Source organism: Caretta caretta, chromosome 16, assembly GCF_965140235.1.
Source record: "Caretta caretta isolate rCarCar2 chromosome 16, rCarCar1.hap1, whole genome shotgun sequence".
Classification (NCBI taxonomy): Eukaryota; Metazoa; Chordata; order Testudines; family Cheloniidae; genus Caretta; species Caretta caretta.
In genome coordinates, this window is record NC_134221.1 from 13,416,867 (window position 1) to 13,440,960 (window position 24,094).

General features: G+C 47.6%; 2 protein-coding genes across 8 annotated transcripts in view; one reads left to right on the top strand and one right to left on the bottom strand.

The window, feature by feature from the left end:
- Window positions 1-75: 75 nt before the first annotated feature.
- KYAT1 (kynurenine aminotransferase 1) lies at window positions 76-22,045 on the bottom strand. 6 transcript variants are annotated; one of them, XM_048822490.2, is made up of 16 exons: window positions 21,530-22,042; window positions 20,749-20,887; window positions 17,391-17,531; window positions 15,308-15,374; window positions 11,170-11,228; window positions 10,379-10,529; window positions 8,984-9,133; window positions 6,725-6,811; window positions 5,598-5,726; window positions 4,739-4,859; window positions 4,319-4,395; window positions 3,995-4,084; window positions 3,072-3,258; window positions 2,438-2,514; window positions 1,646-1,732; window positions 76-1,082 (listed from the first exon to the last, which is right to left on the bottom strand). In XM_048822490.2, exons 5-16 carry the CDS (start codon window positions 11,220-11,222, stop codon window positions 1,014-1,016), a joined length of 1,278 nt encoding a protein of 425 aa, XP_048678447.2. In that variant the 5' UTR covers window positions 11,223-11,228; window positions 15,308-15,374; window positions 17,391-17,531; window positions 20,749-20,887; window positions 21,530-22,042; the 3' UTR covers window positions 76-1,013. The 6 variants fall into 6 exon arrangements, with proteins under 6 accessions (XP_048678447.2, XP_048678445.2, XP_048678451.2 ...); XM_048822488.2 differs by having other exon boundaries at window positions 15,252-15,374; window positions 21,530-22,041; XM_048822494.2 differs by lacking the exon at window positions 5,598-5,726 and having other exon boundaries at window positions 15,252-15,374; window positions 21,530-22,045.
- Window positions 22,046-22,196: 151 nt separating this feature from the next.
- The window catches only part of LRRC8A (leucine rich repeat containing 8 VRAC subunit A), a 30,642-nt gene continuing 28,744 nt past the window's right edge, over window positions 22,197-24,094 (top strand). Inside the window, exon 1 of one of the 2 annotated variants that reach the window (XM_048822482.2) lies at window positions 22,197-22,322. The gene's annotated coding sequence lies outside the window, so the exon portion shown is untranslated. The other variant, XM_048822483.2, reaches the window with a different exon arrangement.

A 24,094-nucleotide genomic window follows, 5' to 3' on the forward strand; every position in this document is an offset into this window, starting at 1 on the left:
CTCTAGGGCAGGGCCATGCATACACAGGAGTGCAATGCAGAAAGTAAGCCGCAGTAATGGCAAAAGAAAATGCAATTTTAAATCCCGTTCTTTTTTATTGTACTAATCTAACAATTCCTTTATCCTCACGCCTTTGAAACATACAGGAAAGTGACAGGTGTTTTAAGCTAGTTGGTCATCCTCCCTTGGCCTGGTCAGCAAGGCAAATTCTCTTCTCAAGCTCTGTCCACACTGGACTTTTGTTGGTAAAACTTTAGTCATTCAGTGGTGTGAAAACCCCCACCCCCACCCTTGCACAACAAAAGTTTTACCGATGAAAAGTGCTGGTGTAAACAGTGCTTTGGGGGGAGGAGAGCTCTTCTGCCAACAAAGCTACCGCTGCTTGCGGGTGGAAGTCATTTGTCGGCGGGATAGCTCTTCAACTGATAAAGAGCAGCTACACTGTGCACCTTTTAGTGGCACAGCTGTGTCGCTAAATGGTGCGTAGTGTAGATATAGCAACCTCCATAGCTTCAGCAGAATTGCAATGGCGTAAGAGCAGAATTGGGCCATTGTCTGTAATTCAGCAGTGTCAATGCAGCCCCTCTGCATTCAAGGTAAAATATTATGACCAGAGCAGATGGAGAATGTTATGGGGCAGGAGGGGGAGCCCAGCAACTATTTTTGCCTTGTTTTTTAGCTGCAGGGAACCCAGGATGAATAAGTCAGTGAAGCTTTTGAAAGTAAAAAGAGGAAATAAAGTTTTGCCGGTGTATATACAGGCTCACAAGTCCCAAGGAACAGTAAAACCTTTTCGCTACTGGACAGCAATGAGAAGCCCTGAGGGCTGACAAACCTCTTGCCCATGTGCATGATAGAGAAGGTGACCGAAATCCAATGATGCAATAAAGCATTAAAATAAAGACAGTAAGCAAAGAATCTGTAGCCACGATAGCTGCATCAAGGAGAGCAGGACATAGCACCAGATCAGGGCAGAGTGCAGGTGAGCCTGCCTGGTATTCTGTCCAAAGCATTCACTGGCCGGTTTTCTCCAGACTCCATTGTTGCAGTATGTCTTCTGCTGCCTTCAGCGTAGCTTCCTCCTGAGCAAACACCAGGTTGTCAGCCATACCAGGCTCCATGCCCACACCCTCCCTCTCCCCCCTGAATAATAAAAAATACAGTTATGTAAGATTTATATCCCCCATTTCATCCTGAAGGATCACAAATGCTGTATATACAGCACCACTAAAATGCAGCCACTGCTGGGACAGAGGGCAGCAACTAAGCAGCCAACCAGTGCACATCAATCTCTAAACAGTAATAGAGGATGAGAGGAACTTTTGGCCAGATGCACTGAGGTGAAACTCTACTCTTATTCAAAGTGCACTGGGATCTTTAGTGACCATGAATGAACAGAACCTGGATTAGGATCTCACAGGAAAGACACTCACAATGGACTTCATTTTTTTTATCTACCTCTGAGGGCTGAAAAATTGAGTCAGTCCTGCCAGACTTTGAACCTGTGGTTCCTGCTTATTGTTTGGTGTTTTAAGCCCCAAGTCTTAGCCACTTATTCTTTCTGGCATAGGCCTCATTTACAGCAATAGCCCTGATCACTGCCTGAACTTACTCCCCTTCTTTCCTGTTGCCCCAGATGCCTCACCTTCACAAAGCAGAAGCGGATGAGATGGTCAAAATTCCTCTTGTGTGGAGTGCTGTAGAAAGCGGAGACTGGAATGGCAACTAAACCCTGTGAAGGGGTGGGGGGAAAAGAGGGTGCATCCAGGGTTACTTTTTTCTCAGCTTCTGCACATTGCCTTGTGCTACTCTCTGATCAGAAAAAGACCCAGTAAGTTCATTGCTCCTGAACACCCCAGGTTACTGAGCAGCCATGAGCCATGCTTCCAGCTGCATGCTTTTCAAGATCAGACTCAAACATCTCAATAGAAGCCATCTTGCCGCCCAGCAAACCAGGCATTATCCCCCCGCCCGCACCCTGTGTCCTTGGCGGACATATTGGTGGCTCAGCCTCCGCGTCAGAATGCTCACAGAGCCAATTGGCAAGATGAGGGAATGACACGGGCAGCAGGGTGTAACAAGATGATCATTTGGTGCAGAAGGGGGCATCACAGAGGGGGCATCATACCCTGACTTCTGAAGGAACATGGTGGAGATGGTGGAGTGTGGAGATATAACCAGATGGCTAATCTAGGGGATGCCATTAATGCGCTCCTTTGGTATGAGACAGGACACTAGAAGGAAGAGGATTTGAATTACAAAGGCCGTGTACTCGACTGGTGGGGCAATGGTAGCAAGCCTCAAGTAATAGGTCCAGTGATTTCAAGTCAATGCTCCACCATCACAAAATCCAGCTCCCTCAAATCAAACTGGAGCAAAGAGAATGGGGAAACCTTCCCAGAAAACAAGCACCCTGGAGCGAGACAGAGGCCTTTACCTTGTTTATAATCATCCACTTAATAAACCGAGAGTCGTAGGGTTCATCAGAGTCTGGGAGGTCAGGTACTTCACTTTCTGCAAGAGACACACAGCAAATGGGCAAGGGGAATGATAGAACAAATGGGACACAGATGGATTTCCCAGTTGAGCCAAGTATCCACATGGCACCAGATGCCATTGTGGGCAAGCACAGTAGTGTGTCCGCTTGAGGGACTTGGGTTCGAACTCTGGCTCAGGTCACAGGTGAAAACATATATGGCCATTTCATCCTCACCAGTTTAACAGAGTTGTCAGTCTCTGCTCAAGAGAATCCCAAGGCCAGGAAAGATCCTCGCACAGAGGTGGTCACAGGCCACACAAACAGGTGAGTTTGTAGATGTGTGGGAGACATGGCATAGCACATGCTCACGCTGTGCCCAATTTAAGTCAGTGCTACTAGATCATCACTTCATTAAGCAACAAATTCCCCACCACCGCCTGCCATGGTCTATCCTTTCCCTTCCCCACTCAAAGTGAAGAAAATGGACCAGGCTTTATCTTATTCTAGACTCCGCAATACCCACTTCCAAGCTGTGAGCTCCATCCCTTTAATGTGAAGGTCAGAAGCAGACAAAACAGTCACATGAACTTACTGAACTCTGAGATGTCTGCCATCAGGAAGTAGGTGCCCTCAGGGACAATGGGTTTCATGTCCACGGCAACTAGGCTCCGGACTAGCCAATCCCGCTTCTGCTGCAGCTCCTGAGCCAGCTGGACAAAATAACTGTCTTGCTTCCCATAGTTGTCTAACTCTCTTTGGAATGCCTGAGCCACTGCTTCCTAGAGAGAGCGGGGGCTGGATGATGGAGAAAGACCCAGGCGAAAGAATCCCCTGTGTGCATTCAGAGCATCAGAGGGACCCCTCTCCCCAGATGAAAGCAGCAAAATGCTCAGAGTTCGCTGTAGGCTTACTTGCAAATTCTAGAAGCAGCCCATGAACTGGGGTTTTCGCTTTTGTTCAGATGCATAGTAGATAACAGGTGAGTTAAAACACCAGGCCTAGATCAATAAAATCTTGGCTTCCCACCTCTCAACCGAAAACCTCCTCCCCCAGCTCCGGAGACAGCCAATACTGTGCAGAGAGCATGCTTGACAAGTTGGAGTCACTTGACTCTGTCCCCTGCCCTCCAGGCATGTTGTGAAGTCATTTGAGAGGAAGATACCCTGGGTCACAATGCATCATCTTCTGTCTGTTTCCTGGGCTGACAATGACCAGCTATGCCTCCAGCTGTTCATTTGCCACTTCCAAACCATAGACAGGAGGCTTGAGAAAGGTGTTCTTCCAATGTCCTAACCTATTATATCACCCCAGGGACTGAGCAAGCTTGCTGGTTCTGCACTTGCTTGGGGAAGTTGCATCTTACCTGGATAGTATGTGTGAGTGGTCTCTTAACTCTAGGCTCTGCACAGTTGTGGTCTGGGGAGACAATTACCAGATCTCTCCCTGGAGGGGCTCTGTTGCTTGCATCAGACATCTGATTTGAGGCAATGCCTCTCCAGATGCATGGCCCCTTACCTGAGCCGCTGTCGGACAGTGATACACAGAGTTCTGGTGGACAGTTCTGAGGTGTTTCAGAAGGCGATCGGGCCCCAAAGTCCAGCCAACCTGTTACAACACAGAGATGGGGGGGATGTTTCAGATTCCCAGGTATCTTACACCTGCTCCACTTTATTTACATACTGCCACTTCACACTATATTCTGCACAAGACCAGGTCCGTTTGTAAAGCTTCCAGTTACCTCTGATCCCTCCAATTTAAAGACAAACAGAGAGATTCCCCAACAATCATAGAAATTTCAAGGAATAGAAGAAATGGGTTTGATTTCAGGGAATCCATCACCTTCCATCCTGTGGTGCTGAAGGTTTTGCCAGCACTCCCAATGGTTATCGTGCGATCCCACATGCCCGGCAAGCTGGCTGTCAATGAAACAAGAGAGAAAAACAGCTGGAAGATCTCAATCCTTGCGGGGGCCATTTAGGGATCTGGGGCAAAAATTGGGGATTGGTCCTGCTTTGAGCAGGGGGTTGGACTAGATGACCTCCTGAGGTCCCTTCCAACCCTGATATTCTATGAACCTCACTTAAATACTCAATTCACCCTCATATGTTGTGGGACAAAGCAACTGAAATAAATGTGACTGGTCACTGTCTCCCCTCCAAATACAGCAGCTTTGATAAATGCTTCTGTGTGCTCCCAAAGGAAAGAGCTGCACACTGAGAGGAGGCACAGGCAGAGACACAGAGAAGCCATGCTCCTTACCAATCCGGATGTGCTCCTTCCCATCATAGACCATCCATTCGTACACTTCATCACTGATGCACAGGACATCGTGTTTCATGCACAGGTCTGCGATGAGCTCCATCTCCTCCCTGGTGAACACCTATGCCAGACAGGCAGAGGAGACGGGACAATCAGGCACAGCGTTTCTGAGCTCCACAACCCCACAGTGGGTTCTCAGGCTCAGCCCTAGTGGGGCTTGTGGGCCCCAGCACCAGCATCTCAGCCAGATGTTCTCTCCCTGGAGCAGGCAGATAATTGGCAGGAACGGGGGGGACCGCCACCAACAGGAGGGCCACTCTCACCATCCTTGTTACAGCAGCAGCCTCCACCCAAACTCAGGGACCAGGCTCTCCTCAGGGTACTTCCTCCTCCTGAAATTACCCAAGTAGGACTATTCCTGCTGGCTACAGGCTGAGGTGCTCCCTCCCACCCCCAGACAGCTGTGTGTCACCTCTGGAGATGCTCCCTGTCAGCCGGGAAGTGAAAGACGAGGCTGCTGCAGCCCATCTCTCCTCGCAGTGAGTGTAATGTGCTAATGCTAGGTCATCTGACCAAGGGAGGCTAAAAGCTATCCCTCCCTCCCTCCTGCTCCTACATTCAAAGGCTGGTGATACAAGAGCTGCAAAGTGGAATCATCAGTTGATCATCTCACAAACACCCCCCAGCTTCTGGAGCTGCCAGATTTTCTGAGAATCTTCTTCAGAAAGAAGCAGCTGACTGTGGGACCCCACCCAAGCGCTGACTCTAAGGAGACACCCAGCACAGGCTTCCTCATGTAACTGTTTTCAGGGTCCCTGCAGAGGGAAGGGGGAGCTCTTCCAGCTGCTAGAGGCACTACCTTCCCCAGGGGGTTGTTGGGTGAGTTCAAAACGATGGCTTTGGTTTGTTTGGTAAATCTGGAAGCCAGCTCTGCTGGATCCAGCTGCCAGTCTCCACTGGACATCAGTTTTCCGGCTTCTGCAGCTTTCTGGAGAGGACAGTGAGGGAATCATGATTAAAAGCAACAAATGGTTGGGGACCTGGGGCAGCCTTGCCCCCTGCGCTGACTAGGAATCTCTCTGAGCTCTTAACAATAATACATTGCCCATCTCCAGCCCCCTCCTACTGACCATCTCAAAGCACTCCGTGAACATTAATGGATTAAGCCACCTCACAAAACCCCTGGTGAAGTAGATGGATGTAATTACCATGATTTTACAGATGGGGAAACCAAGACACAGAGAGGTGCATGGCTTGCCCACAGTAACACAGCAAGTCAGTGTAACAGACAAGAATAGAATCCAGGAGTCCTGCCTGACTTCTAGTCCTGTGCCTTAATCTTCAGTCCATCCTCTCTCCCTCTCTCTCTGTTTTAGAATAATGGAGGTTGGGTAGTCATGAGGTTGGAAACAAATCCACCATCCTCTCTCCAGCGAGGTCAGCATGCACATACTGTTCCCAATGCTCAGGGCTTTCTGTCAGGGAGTTGCTGAAGTCTTGAGTTCCAGGTAATGTTCAGGATCAGCCTTATGCACAAAGCAAGAGGCTTCTTGGGACCTGCTCTTTTAGGGACCTTCTCAACTTACTGCAAGGTCTTCAACCCACAGGCTGACGTAAGTACATCCATGGCAGCAGGACCAGAGAGGAAGGAAAGTCCCCCGTGTCAGGACCCTGACAATGGGATCATTGTGGAGAGGAATAAATTATCTGGTTCCCCATTTCCAGCAACTTGGGGCACCACAAATCGTGGGACTGGCCCTGACGAAACTGCAGGCCCTACTGAACCTGACCTGGGTTCTTATCACGCAGAAGCCAGTTCAAAGCCAACCTTACCACTCCTACCATCAAGTTTCATTCAGGATATACTGTAAAGCTGCCTCTCACCCTCGCATGCCATTTCCATTCAGAGGTGTTGGAGAGAAAGAGAGCAGCAGGCTTTTTAAAGTCTGCAGATCTCATAGCGGCTTTGCTTTGATGCCCACTTACTGATCGCAGTTGTACGAACACAGGAGTGCCCCCAGCCATCTTCACCATTGGCTCGTAGCAGTCAAAGAATGGCTCAATGATAATCACCTGGGAAGGCACCAGAGGGAGTGTCAGAGAACTCACAGTCCTTCTTTGATCAATGCTGATGAATGCAGGGAGAGGTTGGAGGGCGTTACCTATCAGCTCTGTGTTCTTGGGGAACCAGGGAGCCGTACCCAGCCTGTCTGACTCACAAAAGACCCCCCCACCTCCCACCCAGCCTCTGCTTGAATCAAAACCGATCAGAAGAAAGACTTACAAAAAGCAATGAAAAGACAGTGGGAGACACACCTAAACACCTGGGATAAGGGTGACAGGATTGAGGAAACTCCCCTAGCCTCATTTGCATTGAAGATGGGACAAGGAGGCATCTCCATTAGCATACAGAATGGAAAACAGAGACTCTAAGGAAAGAGCCGCAGGGAACTCTGGGACCACAAAAGCAGGGAAGCACTGCATGATGGGGGATATCTGCTCCAGATGTTAATGAACCGATGCCTGCACACACCCAGCTCAGTAGTTATCAGACCAATTCTAGTAATAAATCCTGTACTGATATCCAAAATAGTGAAGCTCCCTAATTGCATTCTGAGCTTCCTCCAAGGAACACCACCCATAGCCAGGAATGATCAGTTCCTTTTGTCTAGCCTGAACAAAACAACTTTGGTATACTCCCTTGAGCCATCAGTTTACCCACAAACAAATCTAGTGTTCTCCCTTGAACCATTGTTGTTTCCCTACAAAAACTCCTACCCATGCTCAAGTAAGTGTTCTGATGCCTGGATCCAAAATCTGCATGAAACCATTGGGACTTCGTCTTCTCCTAACTGATCGTGCTGGGGGCTCTGCCTGTCTCCAACACTTTGGACTCTGAGCTACCACCACCGCCTGGGAATCCCGATCCATTCAAGCTTCCCGGCATGGTGAGAAACCATCTCTCTCTCTCTCTCTCGGTATAGCCTTCTGATCCTGACTTGTGTGATCAGTAATAGTTTTCTAAACCTGACTTTTATAATCAAATTTAAGTTATATTTAATATTATAACTGTTTTGTTTGTTTGGCTCCCCTACGGTTATTACCTGGCAATAAATAACTTTCATAGTTAAGCTGGTTGCTTCTCTCTCTCTCCCCATCGTGGGTGTTTTTTGGCTTCCTCATTCGCTCTGCAGCAACGCTCATTATACCTAAGCTAAAAGAGCTCTGAAGCGCCCAAAAATCCTGTAGGGTTTGCTCATCAAGTGGGTTACGACCAGAACAATTGTAACATGAAAGTGGGAATAGGGACGTGCTGAACCTGGGACATATGAGGGTGGCAGCTTGAAAGTGCTGCTCGACCCAGCCTGCTCAGGCGGGCTCTAGTCCGGTGCGGTGCCCGTGGCTATTGAGGGTGACAGTTTGGAGGTGCTGTTTGACTCGGCCTGCTGAATCCAAGGACCTTTGAGGGTGACAGTTTGGAAATGCTGCTCCACCCAGCCTGCTGAGTCCAGGGACATATAAGGGGTCAGCTTGGGAGTGCTGATTAACCCGTTCCTCTCAGACATGCTCTTTTAATGTGTGTGTTCGTCTGATTCTGGGGCTGGAAGAACCCAGCCTTGGGGAACCTAGGTCATGTAGGATAGATCCATTCGGAGGGAACTTACAGCAGGAAGAAGTAGAGTTCCATATGCGAATACAGTGACACAAGCTGTACATTAATAGATTTACAGAACACTCCCCCCCCCTCAAAGAGTAACCCTAATAAATGAGCATACCCCAAATTAACGGGCAAATCTGGTAACAAGGGGGCAGGAGACTTCACTCCCAGCTCTAAGGTCATTCATTACTTTACGCTCCGGATCTCAGACCCCAGAGAGGCTGGGTACCAGAAAGGAGAACAAACTGAGTAGGGGCAGACTTGCCACTCATGGAAATGAGAGTGTTGGTGAGTGCCCATTGGGAGATATGTCCTCTAGTGAGAGAGTGTAACAGCTGAGGACTGAAGGGGACAAGGATCCACAGAAACGTGGGTTTGGGTGTCCTGCTCCAGAGGCAAGGTTTGGACTAGAATTCCAGGCTGCCCCTTACAAACAGAACCAGGTGAGCAGTCCTTCCTCAGTGGCAGGGGGCCTGCATAAATGAGTATGAGCCTCCAGCTTCCTTCAGATTCCACAATATGGTAGGGTCAGAACAAGTGCATCTGTCGGGATTTAGCTGTGCGACAGATGGAGAGTCCTTGATTACCTCATCGCCTTCATCAACCAGAGCCTGGAAACAGCAGAAAAGGGCTTCGTATGCCCCGACCGTCACCAGCACATTGGTCATAGGGTCAAGTTCTTGCCCTAGCAGCTTTCCAAAGAAGCGGGCCAGGTTCGTCACCAGCGCTGGGTGTCCCTGTAGCAAGGAGTCAGGGAAGAGAGTCACACAGTTCCGCCTGGATCATTAGGACTTAGCAACAAATAGAAGCAGGACATTGTTAGCAAGGTAGCTGACACAACCCCCCACCCTGCAAGTGTAACCTAGCCCAAGGACAAAAATGTAATGCTCACTGGAGTTTGTAGCCCGGTCAGTACTAAGAACATTTAAAGGAAACATTGGTTGAGCTCCCTCCCTTCCAAGTGGCTCGGGGTCCTTGTAGGCCAGGTTATTAAGAATAAGCCAGTTCAGCTACCTTGAACTCGCTGTGCTAACCTCTCAAGAGGGTGCAGATATTAACTTTGCCAATTATCCCTTTTGCTGCTGACTCCCACCACAGCCTCTGTGCAGCAGTGGAATGCAGAGGTCTTTTTGGAGATGCTGAGGTTCCATTGGGCTATTGGCATTTCCTAGAGGAAGGGCTGACACCAGGTCAGGGTTGGAGGCATTTTTTGCCCCATGTGATTTGCATGGTAACAACTTCACTGCTGCCAAATGAAACTTGAGGTTACCGTCTATCTGTCTTAGGTAGTTATATTGCTTCATCACGTACACCCCTGTTAGGCAGGGCTACGCTATTATCCCCATGTTGCAGAAGCGAAACTGAGGCCCAGAGAGACTACATGACTTGCCCAAGGTCACACAGGGAGTCTGTGATGGAGTAAGGAATTGAACCTGTGTCTCCCAAGTCCCAGACCAGCACCTTAACCATTGGATCTTCCCCTCAACAATAACTCCAGTAAGTTCTGATATTGTACAGGTGGAAGGCAATGCTCTTGTTTAAACAAGGTGGAAATGGACTGTTCAGTCAATGGTGCAATATAGTCAACGGATGATTCCAGGGCAGTTTAGAGAGTGCTGCTAATCCCCCTTCCCCCCCACAGCCCCACCTGCAAAGTTCTTGCACAACTGCCAGACAGCATGAAACTCTTTGGATGGTGAGTGGAGGAGGATGTGGGAAGTGGGGGTTGAGGTGACTTTGCTTCCCCACTGCCCCCTCCCCTTTTCAAAAAGAACTTTCAGCTCCTGCGCCACTCTGCTCCCCTCCCCTCCAGAGAAGAAGCCAGTCCCCAGCTCCACTCGGCCCAGCCAAAATGTCTATTTGCTCTGCACAAGGGAGTTTTTCAAGCCTGGGCCTATTTAACTCCACGGTGAGCTGTAAGGGGCAAAGGCAATCAGGCAGCAACATCTGCTCTAAAAGAAGGAGGTGGATCTCTCACGCACAAAGGCCCGGGTGTACTGGTGCAGCATGATGTTCTCCCCACTGACGGCCTTCACAAACGCCTCCTTCACAAAGTCTGGCGGGGAAAAGTCAGGGAAGCCCTGGCCAAGGTTCACATTTGGGTAAGTGGCAGCCAGTTTCACAATTTCCACCCTACAGAGAGAATAACAGGGTTTATAGAGGGTCCCAGCCTGCCCACGCTGGCACACCACTCTTCTTGCCAGGAGCCCTTTGTCTGATAAATTAACGGAATAGCTCTTCCAGGCGAAGGATATATACAGGGCAGCAATTTCAGTGCCTAAGACTGCATAGGGCCCATCTTAGGAGACTCCAAAGCAGCAGCAGCCCACCTACTGCCACAACAGCCCAGCTGCTGTAACAGAAAACTTAGGGGCCTTTTCTAACGCATCCTTAATGATCACACTGCAGCTAAGGAGAGTTACAGAACACCACCCAAAACTATTCCCTAGAGTCACCACTATGTCTAAGGCTGCACTGGTTTCTCCTGCTCTTAAGCTAGTCTTCTATCTAGCCCCTTAATTTGTCCCCCCTTCCAGGATGCTTACCCATAGCCATTTAGATCTCTGCTATGGAACCTTGTCTAAAAGCTTCTTGAATATTGAAATATACTTTAGCCACTGAGTCTCCATTACCAAAGCACATAATCTCTGCCAGATACTCCATTGGGTTAGCATTACCTCCCTTGCCTGAGTCTATGCTGGTTATATCTTATATCAGACTTTCAGGGTCTGCTCCATTCAGAGTTGCCCAGCCCCAAGTCATGCAGACTTACCAGATGTTCTTGTCCACTCCTTCCAATCTTCGAGCTTGAACCGGCCTTGACATTTTTGTCTGCAGAGGGGAAAAGAAAAAGTGTTAAAAGCTTTCACTAAAGCCAAGACGGAATCCATATCCAAAGAGGCCAGTACCTCCCTCAGAGCAGCCAATACATTAGATTTTTGCCCAGTTAACCACAAATTGTGTGTTCATATCCAGGTTTTCATAATCATTGACTGGGCAGCTGAGAATAAAACTGTAACAATGATAGTCTGCCCTAGTGTAGTGCCTCCCATCTGAGGTACAGGGACTTTACAAGGAAGCAAGATCAGAAAGATTGAAATTGGCAGAGAATTAACTTTTATTTTCAAGTTTCAGAAGAGTTTAGAAAACCATGAATGTACAAAAAAGGATGTAAATTCTGACCAGGCAGCTGGCAGAGTCCTTTTAAACCTAATGGCAGAAGGAATCTGAGCCTAGATATATTGGGCCAGCTCCTCAGCTGGTGTAAATCAGCAGGTGAAATGAAAGGAGCTACGCCAAAATACACTAGCTACAAATCTGGCCTATCATTTACAGGCTGCAGTTTCTTACCTTCAACTGTCCTCCCCTCAGGTTGTAGGGAAGATCCTTTAGAAGGAACCTCCAGTTCCCTATGGAACACTACGCTCCCCCTTTCTGCATGAACAACTTCTGTTTTTATTCCTCATTATCCATATCCTGGACCAGCCCCCAATTGTACTAGGCGCTGTACAGACACAGAACAAAAAGATGGTCCTTGCACCAAAGAGCTTACAATCTAAGACAAGAGACAGCAGTTGGATAGATGGGGAAGCACAAAGAAACAATGAGATGACACTGGTCAGCATGATGGGCAGTGGTCCCAGCAAACCATCTGCCTAACCAGTGTCAATTTTTTTGTAGGCCTTGGCAAAGGAAAGTTGTAAGGAGGGTTTCGAAGGAGGATGAGGTGGCTTTGTAGATGTTTATGGGGAGCTCTTCCCACACATGAGGAGTAGCACAGAGGTGATTCTTGAGAATTTAACAAGTGGGTGGATGGGATCATTAGCTGACTAAAGGCGGGAATTGAATTTTCAATAGCGTATGAGAGACGAAAGGTAGGATGGGGGTAGTCCATGAAGGGTCTTGAAAGTAAAGACAATTACCTTAAGTTTGATGCAATGGAGAAAGGGGAACCAGTGAAGGGCTGCAAAGAGAGGGGTGACATGGTCAAAGTGAAGAGCTAAGAAAATGGTATTTGTAGCAGCATTTTGAATGGATATGAGCAATGCAAGAGAATCACAGAAACATAGGGCTGGAAAGCACCTCGAGAGGTCAGCAAGTCCAGTCCCAGAGGGTGTTGCAGTAACTGAGACGCAAGATGAAGGGAACTTGGACAAGAGTTTTAGCTGCCTGGATAGACAGAAAAGACCACATCTTAGAGATGTTATTAAGTGATTCATTTGTGGCTGGGAAGCCAGGGAAATTTTGTGCCCCCACCCAGATTCTCTGCCTCTGAATGCTTGATAGCTTCCCAGCCAGAGAATAAATTTCCCCTCACCACCTTCTCTCTGTAGTTTCCCAGGGGGTGCATTATTATTTGATAAGTGTCACAATGCACTATTACCTCACTCCAGAGTCTCAAGACCTTTATGCAGCTTCAGCCCGCATGAGGAATTTTACAAGTAAATTATTGGCCAGCATAGTCATCATGATGACTCTGCCTCTGGTGGGAGCGCTGGGCTCAGGATCTATCATGAATAATGCCTTATGATGAACTTTGAGCTCTTCTATAGCTGCTAACGCACAGTGCCCAGGGTACTATAGACTCACCAGCTGTCTGCATCCCTTTGTAAGATTAAATGGCTTAGGACAGGGGTGGGCAAACTTTTTGGCCCGAGGGCCACAGCTGGGTATGGAAATTGTATGGCGGGCCATGAATGTTCATGAAATTGGGGGTTGGGGTGCGGGAGGGAGTGAGGACTCCAGCTGGGGGTGTGGTCTCTGGGGTGGGGCCAGAAATGAGAAGTTCAGGGTACGGGAGGGGGCTCCAGGCTGGGGCGGGGGGTTGGGTTGTGGGGCAGGGGGTGAAGGCTCTGGCTGGGGGTGTGGGCTCTGGGGTGGGGCTGGGGATGAGGGGTTGGGGGTGCAGGAGGGTGCTCCGAGCTGGGACCGAGGGGTTTGGAGGGTGGGAGGGGGATCAGGGCTGGGGCAGGGGGTTGGGGTGCAGGAGGGGGTCAGGAGTGGAGACTCCGGGCAGCGCTTACCTCCAGGCAATGGGAGGTGCGGGGGCGGTGCTTGGGGCGGGGGCAGCGTGCCGAGACCCCTGGCTACTCCTACATGTAGGAGCCGGAGGGGGGACATGCCGCTGCTTCTGGGAGCCATGTGAAGTGGGGCAAGCACCTGACCCCGCTCCCCAGCAGGAGCTTGAGGGCCGGATTAAAATGTCTGGAGGGCCGGATGCAGCCCCCAGACCATAGTTTGCCCACCCCTGGCCTAGGGGAAGACCAATGAAAGCCTTAGATCCTCTCCTGTCAAGTTGCTTTTAGCTCTTTCTGGACCAGCTCATGAACGTGAGAGTTGGTGAGATATGAAGCCTGATGCTGTTTCTAGTGGGAATAACGGGAGCAGGGACTAACAGATAACCCGGCAAGTAAGAGTAAGTTTAAGATTAAACATTAACAGCGCTTGTGTTCTGTCCTGTTTCACTCATTTACAAGAGAAGGTTCTTGGTGGCAGTGCAGGTGCTTGGCCAAGATTCAGAACATACTGCTTCATCAGCAAGGAAAAGTGATCAGCAATCAGTAGGAATACGTTACGTTGAAGAAAGAAACTCCAAGTCCCAGAAATCCCCTCCAAGCCCCCTGAGCTTTTGAAGGAAGATAAGAAGCCCTCCCCACAACTTTTCCCTACACTGGCTTCCTCTTTCCCCAGCCCCAGTTTAGACCAGCCATTCCCGCAAACCTGCGGAACAGAGACCTCTTCACTTCAGCACAGCCACCGCTAGGCTGAAGGGCTTGTCTGGAACTTCACTATGACTGGCCACCACTTTTGGAGGCAGCATGGAGAGAGGATTGCTCAGCTTACCCGTTGGCCTCTGAAGTTAATTCATTTGGAGGGAGGGGTGGATATCACTTTTCAACAGCACTCAGAACTCCCTCAATTCCCAAATTAAGTAACCTATTTCCTTAGCTACAGTTGAGGCAAAGGGGAGGGAAAAATGTTTTATGATTAATGCATAGGAATGGGAGTCCGTAAATCTGGATTCTATTCCCAACTCTGCCACAGATCACTGTGAGATCTTGGGCACGTGACTTCACTGCTCTGTGCCTCAGTATTCCTGCATAACAACACTTTCCTACCTCAGAGGGGTGTTGATATTTGTAAAGGGCTTAGAGATCCTTTAATGGTGCAAAGAAGTGTTAAGTATTATCATCTCTGCAAGAAGGGGCTAATCTTCTTGTTAGATGCACAGAGACATCAAGGATTCATTCCAAATTAGAAGTACTGACCTCGTGCTCATTAGATTAGTGATACTCAGACCTCAGTAGTTCAGGAACCAAATTAGCGATCAACATTACCCAAAAGAGCCACAGTACTGTGAATTCATTGTTTCATTTATGTAGCAATAAATTATATATATATATATATATATATATATATATAATTCTCACAGCAATAAGTTAATAACTTAGAGCAAGTTGATAATTGGTTAATAACATAGTAAAAGCATCCTGACTGGTTAATAACTTAGGTTGGTTAATAATTAAATCACACGGTGTTTTAATATCATGTGCTGCAAAGAGCCACAGGAGACACATTAAAGAGCCACTTGCAGCTTGTGAGCCTCTGTCTGAGTATCACCGTGTTAGATGTTCCCTTTAAAAGGATAGTTTTAAAACTATAAAACGAGTTGGGCAAAGAAGAGTTTGCATCAGTTATTTCTGTGACGCCACATCTGCCACTGCTGTTGATGCCAGTTCACTGGGGGACTGAGCTTTGTGCTACAGGCTTGACGGGGTTGTAGATCTGTTGAAGGCATCAGCTTGGCATTGGGCTAAAAACCCCCAGAGAAACGCAGTGCTGGGTATTCAATACCTTGTTGAGGTACCAGCTAAATCTAGCACGGTTCTTCCTTCTCAGAAAGTACTGACCCAGAGACAGTCCAGATCTCCTGAGCATGCCACTGCAGCCACTGACTCCAGTCCTAGAGAGATAAACCTGCATTTCCCCCAAGACAGAAAACAAAGGAATGAGATCATCACTTCCATCATTGCAGATACAAAGCAAGGACTCCATCTAACTATGGAAACCTGCTCAGGTCTCTCATTTAGCGCTAGAGCTTTTCAGATAAAGTCTCTTGTGTGTGCTCCAGCTGTCCCGTGGGAGGTAGGGCGGGGGGGAAGGGAGAGAGAGTGTGAGTGTGTGTGAGAGAGAGAGCGCGAGCACGAGCAGGCAGGAAGGAGTTGCTTAACACTTCTTCATTTTACACTTTAACGACAAACACAAGACTGCTCTCTGGTTCTACGACACATGCAAAGCCAGGATCACATAGTAAAGTTCAGCCACTTACTCCTCTCCCTTTTTCCCACCAATTCTAGGCTCTCACCAAATCTTGATGCTTCTTCCTCTACTTCAACCAGTCCTTTTCTCTTCCTTCCTACTAGTTAAGGACAAAATCATGGCTGTAGCCCCACCACTTCTGAGAAACCCCTATCACCCCAGGTGCCACAGCTCTTAGCTATTCAATTCCAACTTCTATCCCATTTAATAGGAAATCTGCTTCCTGCTCCAGTGGATTCAATATTTAGATTCAACTCAAAACCTCAAACAAATTAATTTGCATTTCTGATGTTCCCTTATGTCAGATCTCCTCTTCTGTTGTACAGCATTGTCTTAAGTGTATAATACTGACGAACTAATATAATCTTGGCCGGCTCACTGGTTTGGCAAATTAATTTAAGTCCAGTCCAAATAAAATGGGTTGCTTCTGTTCAGAAAATACAAATTCCATTATACTGATACAATGCAGATTAATTCACATAGCTCTTAAACAGTACACTAAACCAGGGATTTGAAGCTGAGGAATTAACTTGAAATTACAAATAGAATCATTTTCTGTCCTAAATACAGAACAAGAGTCTCCACTACTTTCCCACCTTACGTTATCATGGACACAATTGCAAGGTGGGTATAGATTGCTATCAAGTAAGAACAGCAGCATTGTACACTCACTTCGCACAAGACATTCAGGCCCACAATGTTGCATAGCATTGCTGGGGACTGTTAAATAGCTGCTTTATCCCTCGGCAGAGAATGTTTGGATTTCCCGGGGGGGGGGGGGGGGTGAGAAAGAGAGAGACACTTTGGGATAAGATGAACTATATATTAGACATTATCATTAAGGTGCTGCAGCTTCAGCTGATGTAAGCTGGTCTAGTGTCATGGTAATAAATGGAGCTATGCAGTTTATGCCACCTGAGGATCTGGCCCAAGATGTGTCTACAGATCTCTGCACCCTCGCTTCCTGTCACAGATGGCGTGCAAAGACTTAAAGATATCGTTGAGGATCCAATTTTTTCAAGTTAGTACATGTCTGGGATGCTGAAATCAGGGTGGAGAAAGATTCAGAGGATTGGGCTACACTATTGCAGCCCCAATATTGTCACACAATGTTGAGGCTCTCGAGTAACCTACTCCATGCTCAGACAGTGAAAGAGGAGGAGAGGGAAAGGCTACTTAGGTGGGTGAAGACCCAGGGATTCCCCTTTAACTGAGGCATATTTTTCAACCAGAGAGTCAGCTCAGCTCCCAAAGGAGAATGAAGCAGGCACGGGACTCCTCTATCATAGTGGAGCAGTGCAAATCTGAGCTGGGAAGCTGCACACAAAAGGGTTATGTTATAGCAGCCCAGAGCCTGATAAGGTCACCCACAGAAAGAGGTCATTATTATTTCCTATTGCTCCTTTGTCCTTCTGTTTCTTGTGCTCCTTCTTTGCATCAGTGAATCAGCAAAAAGTAAAAAATAGCACAGATAGTGACTCCAGCTCTAAAAATAACCCAGCATGAGGGACTCAGTCCCCATGATTTCCTATTCCCTGAGAAGCAGCAGGGTAAACGTTTGTACTCCGACTTTACCCTAAGACAAAGAAGGAAACACGGAGAAGCAGCCAACACATACAGACTGATAGTCTGATACAAAGCAGCTCTTAGAATAGGAAAGGTAAATCCACTTACTCCTGTCTTACTCTGCACAGCTCAGCACATAAGCACAACTCTCCTAGTCTTCCTTCATTCTCATTCCCCACTTTCTGATTGCTTCAGCTCCTCTTGTGACTTCCTGGGCGGAGCTGAGCTCTGGAGCGCTGTTGGGAAAGACTGCAGAAGGGCAGAAGCAGAGGCAGAATTAAGTAGGGGAAATCTTTCAGGGGCAAGAAGATCTGAGGAAACATTTCAGAAGTGCCAATGTGGCTTAGAAGCCGAAGTCTCATTTTCCAAAATTATTAGGAGCCTTAGGCTGTTAAGTGCCTAAATGCTTGTCTGTCTGCACAGCGAAATTTCCTGGCATAGCTATCCTGGAATAATTATAAGTCCCTGGGTGCATGCACTCTATGCCAGAATAAAAGTAATTTTACTTCAGAATACTCTGGTTTATAAGTGGGCCCTCCAAGAACATGTACAGGAAGGAAGACAATATTTGGCATTCCAGGAGTTTGTCAGGTTAAAAAACAACAACAAATAAGCAAAATTAGAAAAACAACATAATATTTTCAGGCTTCATCATAAAGAAACAAAGAGGACACAAACAATTCCCCCTCATAATGTCATATTTTAACAAGATATAGATATAAATACCAATGAACTAACTAGTGTGTCTGTGCACCACTGCCTTCTACTGTATAGAATAATAACTACTCAAATGCACATCCTAGCACCCATAAAGCTAACTGCTAGCGCAGCACAGTGACAAATGTAAAGCTCCTAAAAAGCTACAGGTTTCTTACATTTTATTATGGAAATAATAGCTGGCATAAACCAGTTAATATCTACTACTCTCAAACCCTTAACCACTCCAAATTGCATCTTTTGCACTAATAAGATTATAATGAATACCTTCCATCTTTCCTTTATGAATTTTTTAAAAAATTATTATGCAGGTCAATATTCTAAAATGACAGGTTTCAGAGTAACAGCCGTGTTAGTCTGTATTCGCAAAAAGAAAAGGAGTACTTGTGGCACCTTAGAGACTAACCAATGTATTTGAGCATAAGCTTTCGTGAGCTACAGCTCACTTCATTGGAGGCATACTCTGGAAACTGCAGAAGACGTTATATACACAGAGACCATGAAACAATACCTCCTCCCACCCCACTCTCCTGCTGGTAATAGCTTATCTAAAGCGATCACTCTCCTTACAATGTGTAGGATAATCAAGTTGGGCCATTTCCAGCACAAATCCAGGTTCTCACCCTCCCTCCCCCTCCCCAAACTCACTCTCCTGCTGGTAATAGCCCATCCAAAGTGACCACTCTCTTTACAATGTGTATGATAATCAAGGTGGGCCATTTCCAGCACAAATCCAGGTTCTCATACACCCCCCCTTTTCAAAAACCACACACACACAAACTCACTCTCCTGCTGGTAATAGCTTATCCAAAGTGACCACTCTCCTTACTCTCCTCTGCCATGTACATTGGTCAAACTGGACAATCTCTACGTAAAAGAATAAATGGACACAAATCAGATGTCAAGAATTATAACATTCATAAACCAGTCGGAGAACACTTCAATCTCTCTGGTCACGCAATCACAGACATGAAGGTTGCTATCTTACAACAAAAAAAACTTCAAATCCAGACTCCAGCAAGAAACTGCTGAATTGGAATTCATTTGCAAATTGGATACTATTAATTTAGGCTTAAATAGAGACTGGGAGTGGCTAAGTCATTATCCAAGGTAGCCTATTTCCCCTTGTTTTTTTCTACCCCCCCCCTCGCCCGACGTTCTGGTTAAACTTGGATTTATGCTGGAAATGGCCCACCTTGATTATCATGCACATTGTAAGGAGAGTAGTCAGTTTGGATGAGCTATTGCCAGCAGGAGAGTGAGTTTGTGGGGGGGCGGGGCGGGGGGCGGGGGGTGAGAAAACCTGGATTTGTGCTGGAAATGGCCCGCCTTGATTATCATGCACATTGTAGGGAGAGTGGTCACTTTGGATGGGCTATTACCAGCAGGAGAGTGAGTTTGTGGGGGGGCGGGGCGGGGGGCGGAGGGTGAGAAAACCTGGATTTGTGCTGGAAATGGCCCAACTTGATGATCACTTTAGATAAGCTATTACCAGCAGGAGAGTGGGGTGGGAGGAGGTATTGTTTCATGGTCTCTATGTATATATAATGTCTTCTGCAGTTTCCACAGTATGCATCCGATGAAGTGAGCTGTAGCTCACGAAAGCTCATGCTCAAATAAATTGGTTAGTCTCTAAGGTGCCACAAGTACTCCTTTTCTTTTTCCTTACAACGTGTATGAAAATCAAGGTGGGCCATTTCCAGCACAAATCCAGGTTTTCTCACCCCCCCATCCCCATACACACACAAACTCACTCTCCTGTTGGTAACAGCCCATCCAAAGCGACCACTCTCCCCACAATGTGCACGATAATCAAGGTGGGCCATTTCCAGCACAAATCCAGGTCTCCTCACCCCACCCCCCCGCCACAAACTCACTCTCCTGCTGGTAATAGCTCATCCAAACTGACCACTCTCCTTACAATGTGTATGATAATCAAGGTGGGCCATTTCCAGCACAAATCCAAGTTTAACCAGAACCTCGGGGGAGGGGTAGGAAAAAACAAGGTAGCCTATTTCCCTTTGTTTTTTCCTACCCCCCCCCCCCAGACGTTCTGGTTAAACTTGGATTTATGCTGGAAATGGCCCACCTTGATTATCATACACATTGTAAGGAGAGTGGTCAGTTTGGATGAGCTATTACCAGCAGGAGAGTGAGTTTGTGTGTGTTGTGGGTGGGGGGGGGGGTGAGAAGACCTGGATTTGTGCTGGAAATGGCCCACCTTGATTATCGTGCACATTGTAGGGAGAGTGGTCACTTTGGATAAGCTATTACCAGCAGGAGAGTGAGTTTGTGTGTGTGGTTTTTGGAAGGGGGGCGGGGAGAAAACCTGGATTTGTGCTGGAAATGGCCCACCTTGATTATCATACACATTGTAAAGAGAGTGGTCACTTTTGATGGGCTATTACCAGCAGGAGAGTGGGGTGGGAGGAGGTATTGTTTCATAGTCTCTGTGTATATAATGTCTTCTGCAGTTTCCACAGTATGCATCCAATGAAGTGAGCTGTAGCTCACGAAAGCTTATGCTCAAATAAATTGGTTAGTCTCTAAGGTGCCACAAGTACTCCTTTTCTTTTTGCGAATACAGACTAACACGGCTGTTACTCTGATACTCTCCCAAGTTAGCCAAGCTACTGCCTAAAGCATGATCACTAATAAAAGAGATACAGTTAGTTTTAGACATCTAACATTTTGCTAAGAAATGGGCTGATAAAGAACAAAAACGTTTTTGTGCTATAAGAAACACTACCTTATGAGAGTTCAAAATAAATAAATGTTTGCCTCCACCGATGATCTGCACTTCGGATTTCGTCTAGAGCTCATGAAGGAACTAAGGCTGATGTAAATTGCAAAACTTCCATTGACTTTAAAGGGAGCACAACCTAAACCTAAATCAAAACCAATAAAGAACAGATTTACCAAGAAGCCATTATATCTCATAATAGGAACTATGCAGCATCCTCGCATCTACCAGTTTGAAGAGGAAGCAAGACAAAATCAGCCAGGTAAACAGGTTACTCTTCAGGGTAGGGCCTGTTTCCTTGTGTCTTATACAGCACTGAGCATGCTATGAGCACATAACAAATCAAACAAAACAAACAAATAAATAATAATACAACTGCATCTGCGTTTTCTATGGTATGTGAGCTCCTCCTTAATGTCACATAAGTCACAGAAGTCTGAACAAAACTCTGACATTGTCCTTGGGTCCTCCTGTCTTTGCTTCCTACTTTTCCTCTTTGAAAGATGACGAGTTAAACTGGCATATACTGTCAGTCACTGGGCACCATCCCCCACTTATCAGACATACATGCTTTAACCCTGATTTGCTTACACTTAGAATTAAATTAGATCATTGTAACAAACCAGATTATGACTAGATAGTAACATTTAATACTGATAGAGCGCTTTTTAATCATAAAATACTTTACAAATTATAGGGCCACAATCATCCCTGGTGTGACATTGCAGAAGCCACTGCAGTGGCTCTGAAGTCAAGAGGGTAACACCAAGGATCAATTTGTTCCTACCTGTGTACAGCACCAGTGAAGTGCAGCCACTTCTGGAAGAAGGGCAGCAGCTGGCATACGGAAGAGGAAATACTTCAGCCAAGAGTGTTGCTGCAAACCCTGGCTCTACTGAAAGCTGCCCTGGGATCCATGTAGATCACAACCTTGATTCTCTTATCCGAAATACTTGCACACGGTGAGCCATCGGATACCCGGTTCATCCACCTTGGAAGGATGAAGGGCTGAGTTGGCCCTGGGAGGATTTGAAGCCATGATATCTGAACCCCTGAGCCTCTCCCCTTATAGGACTCCACTGACCCATACAACCCAGGCCTTATGGCCCTAAAAATAGTCCCTGTTGCACTGATTGCGAGTGCAGTCCCAGGACACTCGGAACCTTTGGCGAAGGGTCTTGAGAAAGTGGAGGCATCCCTGGGAGCTACCTGGACTCGTTATCTCGAAAAATTGAGTCACTGTCCCTTTAAGCCGCTCAGACAGACGCGAAGTTGGCGCTGCCCCTCCGCAGCCAAGAATAACACGCGCCCTCTACAAACATGGCGCCCGTTGCTTAACCAACGCGCCCTGCACAAAGATGGCTGCACAGCCCGACCACGCCGACGAGGGCCCCGCATAAAGATGGCGCCGCCCCATTCAGCCTTCCTCCCCCGCCCAGACCTCGTTCAGGGAGCGCTTTTAGAGGCGCCTATGCCGGCTGGGTGAGGTCAGTTCCGGGGCGGAGCAGCCCCAGTGGTGCAGTCGGGGACAAACAAAAGGAGCCGGAGCGAAGGGGACGAAGCCGGTCTAGCGCTGCCAGGTGGGTGCGGACGGAGGACGAGGGCTCCTCCGCTCGACAGCGGCCGGGCTCCTGCGGCACGCCCTCGGGGCTGGGCTCCTCCCTCCAGCGCAGCCCGGAGAGGAGACCAGCTCCTGGGGAGCGGGGTAAGGGGTGGGCAAGGAGCGGGGTTCAGGGGGATGGGAGAGGAAAGAGGGGAGGAAACGGGAGGCGGTGACAGAGAGGAAAGGAAACTGAGGCAAGGGAAAGAGGTGACCTGAAGGAAGGGTCGGGACCCTGGGGGCAGGGGAAGAAGGGGACCTTTTTTGGGCGGGGGAGAGGGGGATTTGGGGGCTACAGTTTGCAGAGTCCCCTTCTCCTCTGGGTTTGACTTACTGTAAGGCTGTTCTTTAGGAGCCGGTTGCTGTGTAAATGCTCTCCGGCTTACTGGGCACTCCTGGGAAATCTCACCCCGGAGCGGTCCCTACCTGGAAACCTGCGCTGCTAGCGGTTGAGGCTCTTGTATTGGTGGGGTGGTGACTGGCAACACGCCCTCCCGCTATCTGCTGTAGGGTTGTGGGTGGGGGAGTGGACTCCAGTACCGTCAGGGGGCACCTAGGGCCATGTACGGATCTGGGTGGGTGCAATGACCGCTGATGTGTTTAGGGGTGGGGAGAGCAGGGAGGGAGCAGGAAGCTGTCTGAAAAATGTTCAAAGAGATGGTTTGGGTCCTTGCACCAGAAAAGGAGGTGAAATATGCAGTGTGGCTAAATTCCATTAAATTATAGCTGGGGTCATGACTGTCAGGGTTAGTGGGGGAAAATTGCTGACTAATTTGTTTTCTCCTTGTTTATATGGTTTCTATGTCAGGCTTATGTGAAATCTACAGTTTATTAGGTGATGGTAAACTGGAAAAGGGAAATGAAATAACTGGGAAAGTCTGTTTGTATTTATAGGGTTAAGCAAATGAGAATTCAAATACATATAGGTGGCTGTTAGTCTTAATGTTTAGCTTGGGCTTTGAAAGACCCCTTGGTGAGGGAAGGAAGTCTGTTCACATCTTTCTTGGCAATACTGGCATCAAGAGCTTGACTGCGTTGCTTTTCCAACCTGCTTTGTAGAGACCAGATCTCAGAATTGGGAGGTGGGGGTGGGGTTGCTATAGTAGCTTATAATAAGCAGAGTAGGACGCTGTGTGAACTGCGCATCATGTGTACTCAAGGCAGAGAGCTCAATGACAATAACAAGGTGCCCTGTTGCTGCACCTGCCAACTATGCTGGGGTCATACTAGTCTTTTTTGCGGGAGGAGGTGCTCTAAATGGAGGTCAGTAAAACACTTTAAAATATTTGAGGTAGCCAGTCATAGCTGAAATTGAGAAGCTTAAGAAATGCAAGAAACTACGGGGTGAAGACTTTGGAGGAGTCCTTTTAATGATTTTGTAGGAGCAACCACATTCATGGTCTACACCCACATTAAAATAACATACTATAGATCAGGGGTCGGCAGCCTTTCAGAAGTGGTGTGCTGAGTCTTCATTTGTTCACTTTAATTTAAGGTTTTGCGTGCCAGTAATACATTAACGTTTTTTAGAAGGTCTCTCTCTGTCTATATATTATATAACTAAACTATTGTCGTATGTAAAGTAAACAAGGTTTTCAAAATGTTTAAGAAGCTTTCTTTAAAATTAAATTAAAATGCTGATCTTATGCCGCTGGCCTGCTCAGCCCGCTGCCAGCCTGGGGTTCCGTTCACCTTGGCTGGCAGCAGGCTGAGCAGGGCCTGCGGCCGGGACCCTGGCTGGCAAGGGGCTGG

Coding starts and splice junctions, on each gene's coding strand:
- KYAT1 (XM_048822489.2), bottom strand. CDS start 15,335: ATGCTCAGGAGATCTGGACTGTCTCTGGGTCAGTACTTTCTGAGAAGG. Junction 9,134..10,378: donor ACCAGTACACCCGGGCCTTT/GTGCGTGAGAGA, acceptor TCCTTGCTACAG/GGACACCCAGCGCTGGTGAC. Junction 4,085..4,318: donor TCAGCACCACAGGATGGAAG/GTGATGGATTCC, acceptor GTGTTGTAACAG/GTTGGCTGGACTTTGGGGCC.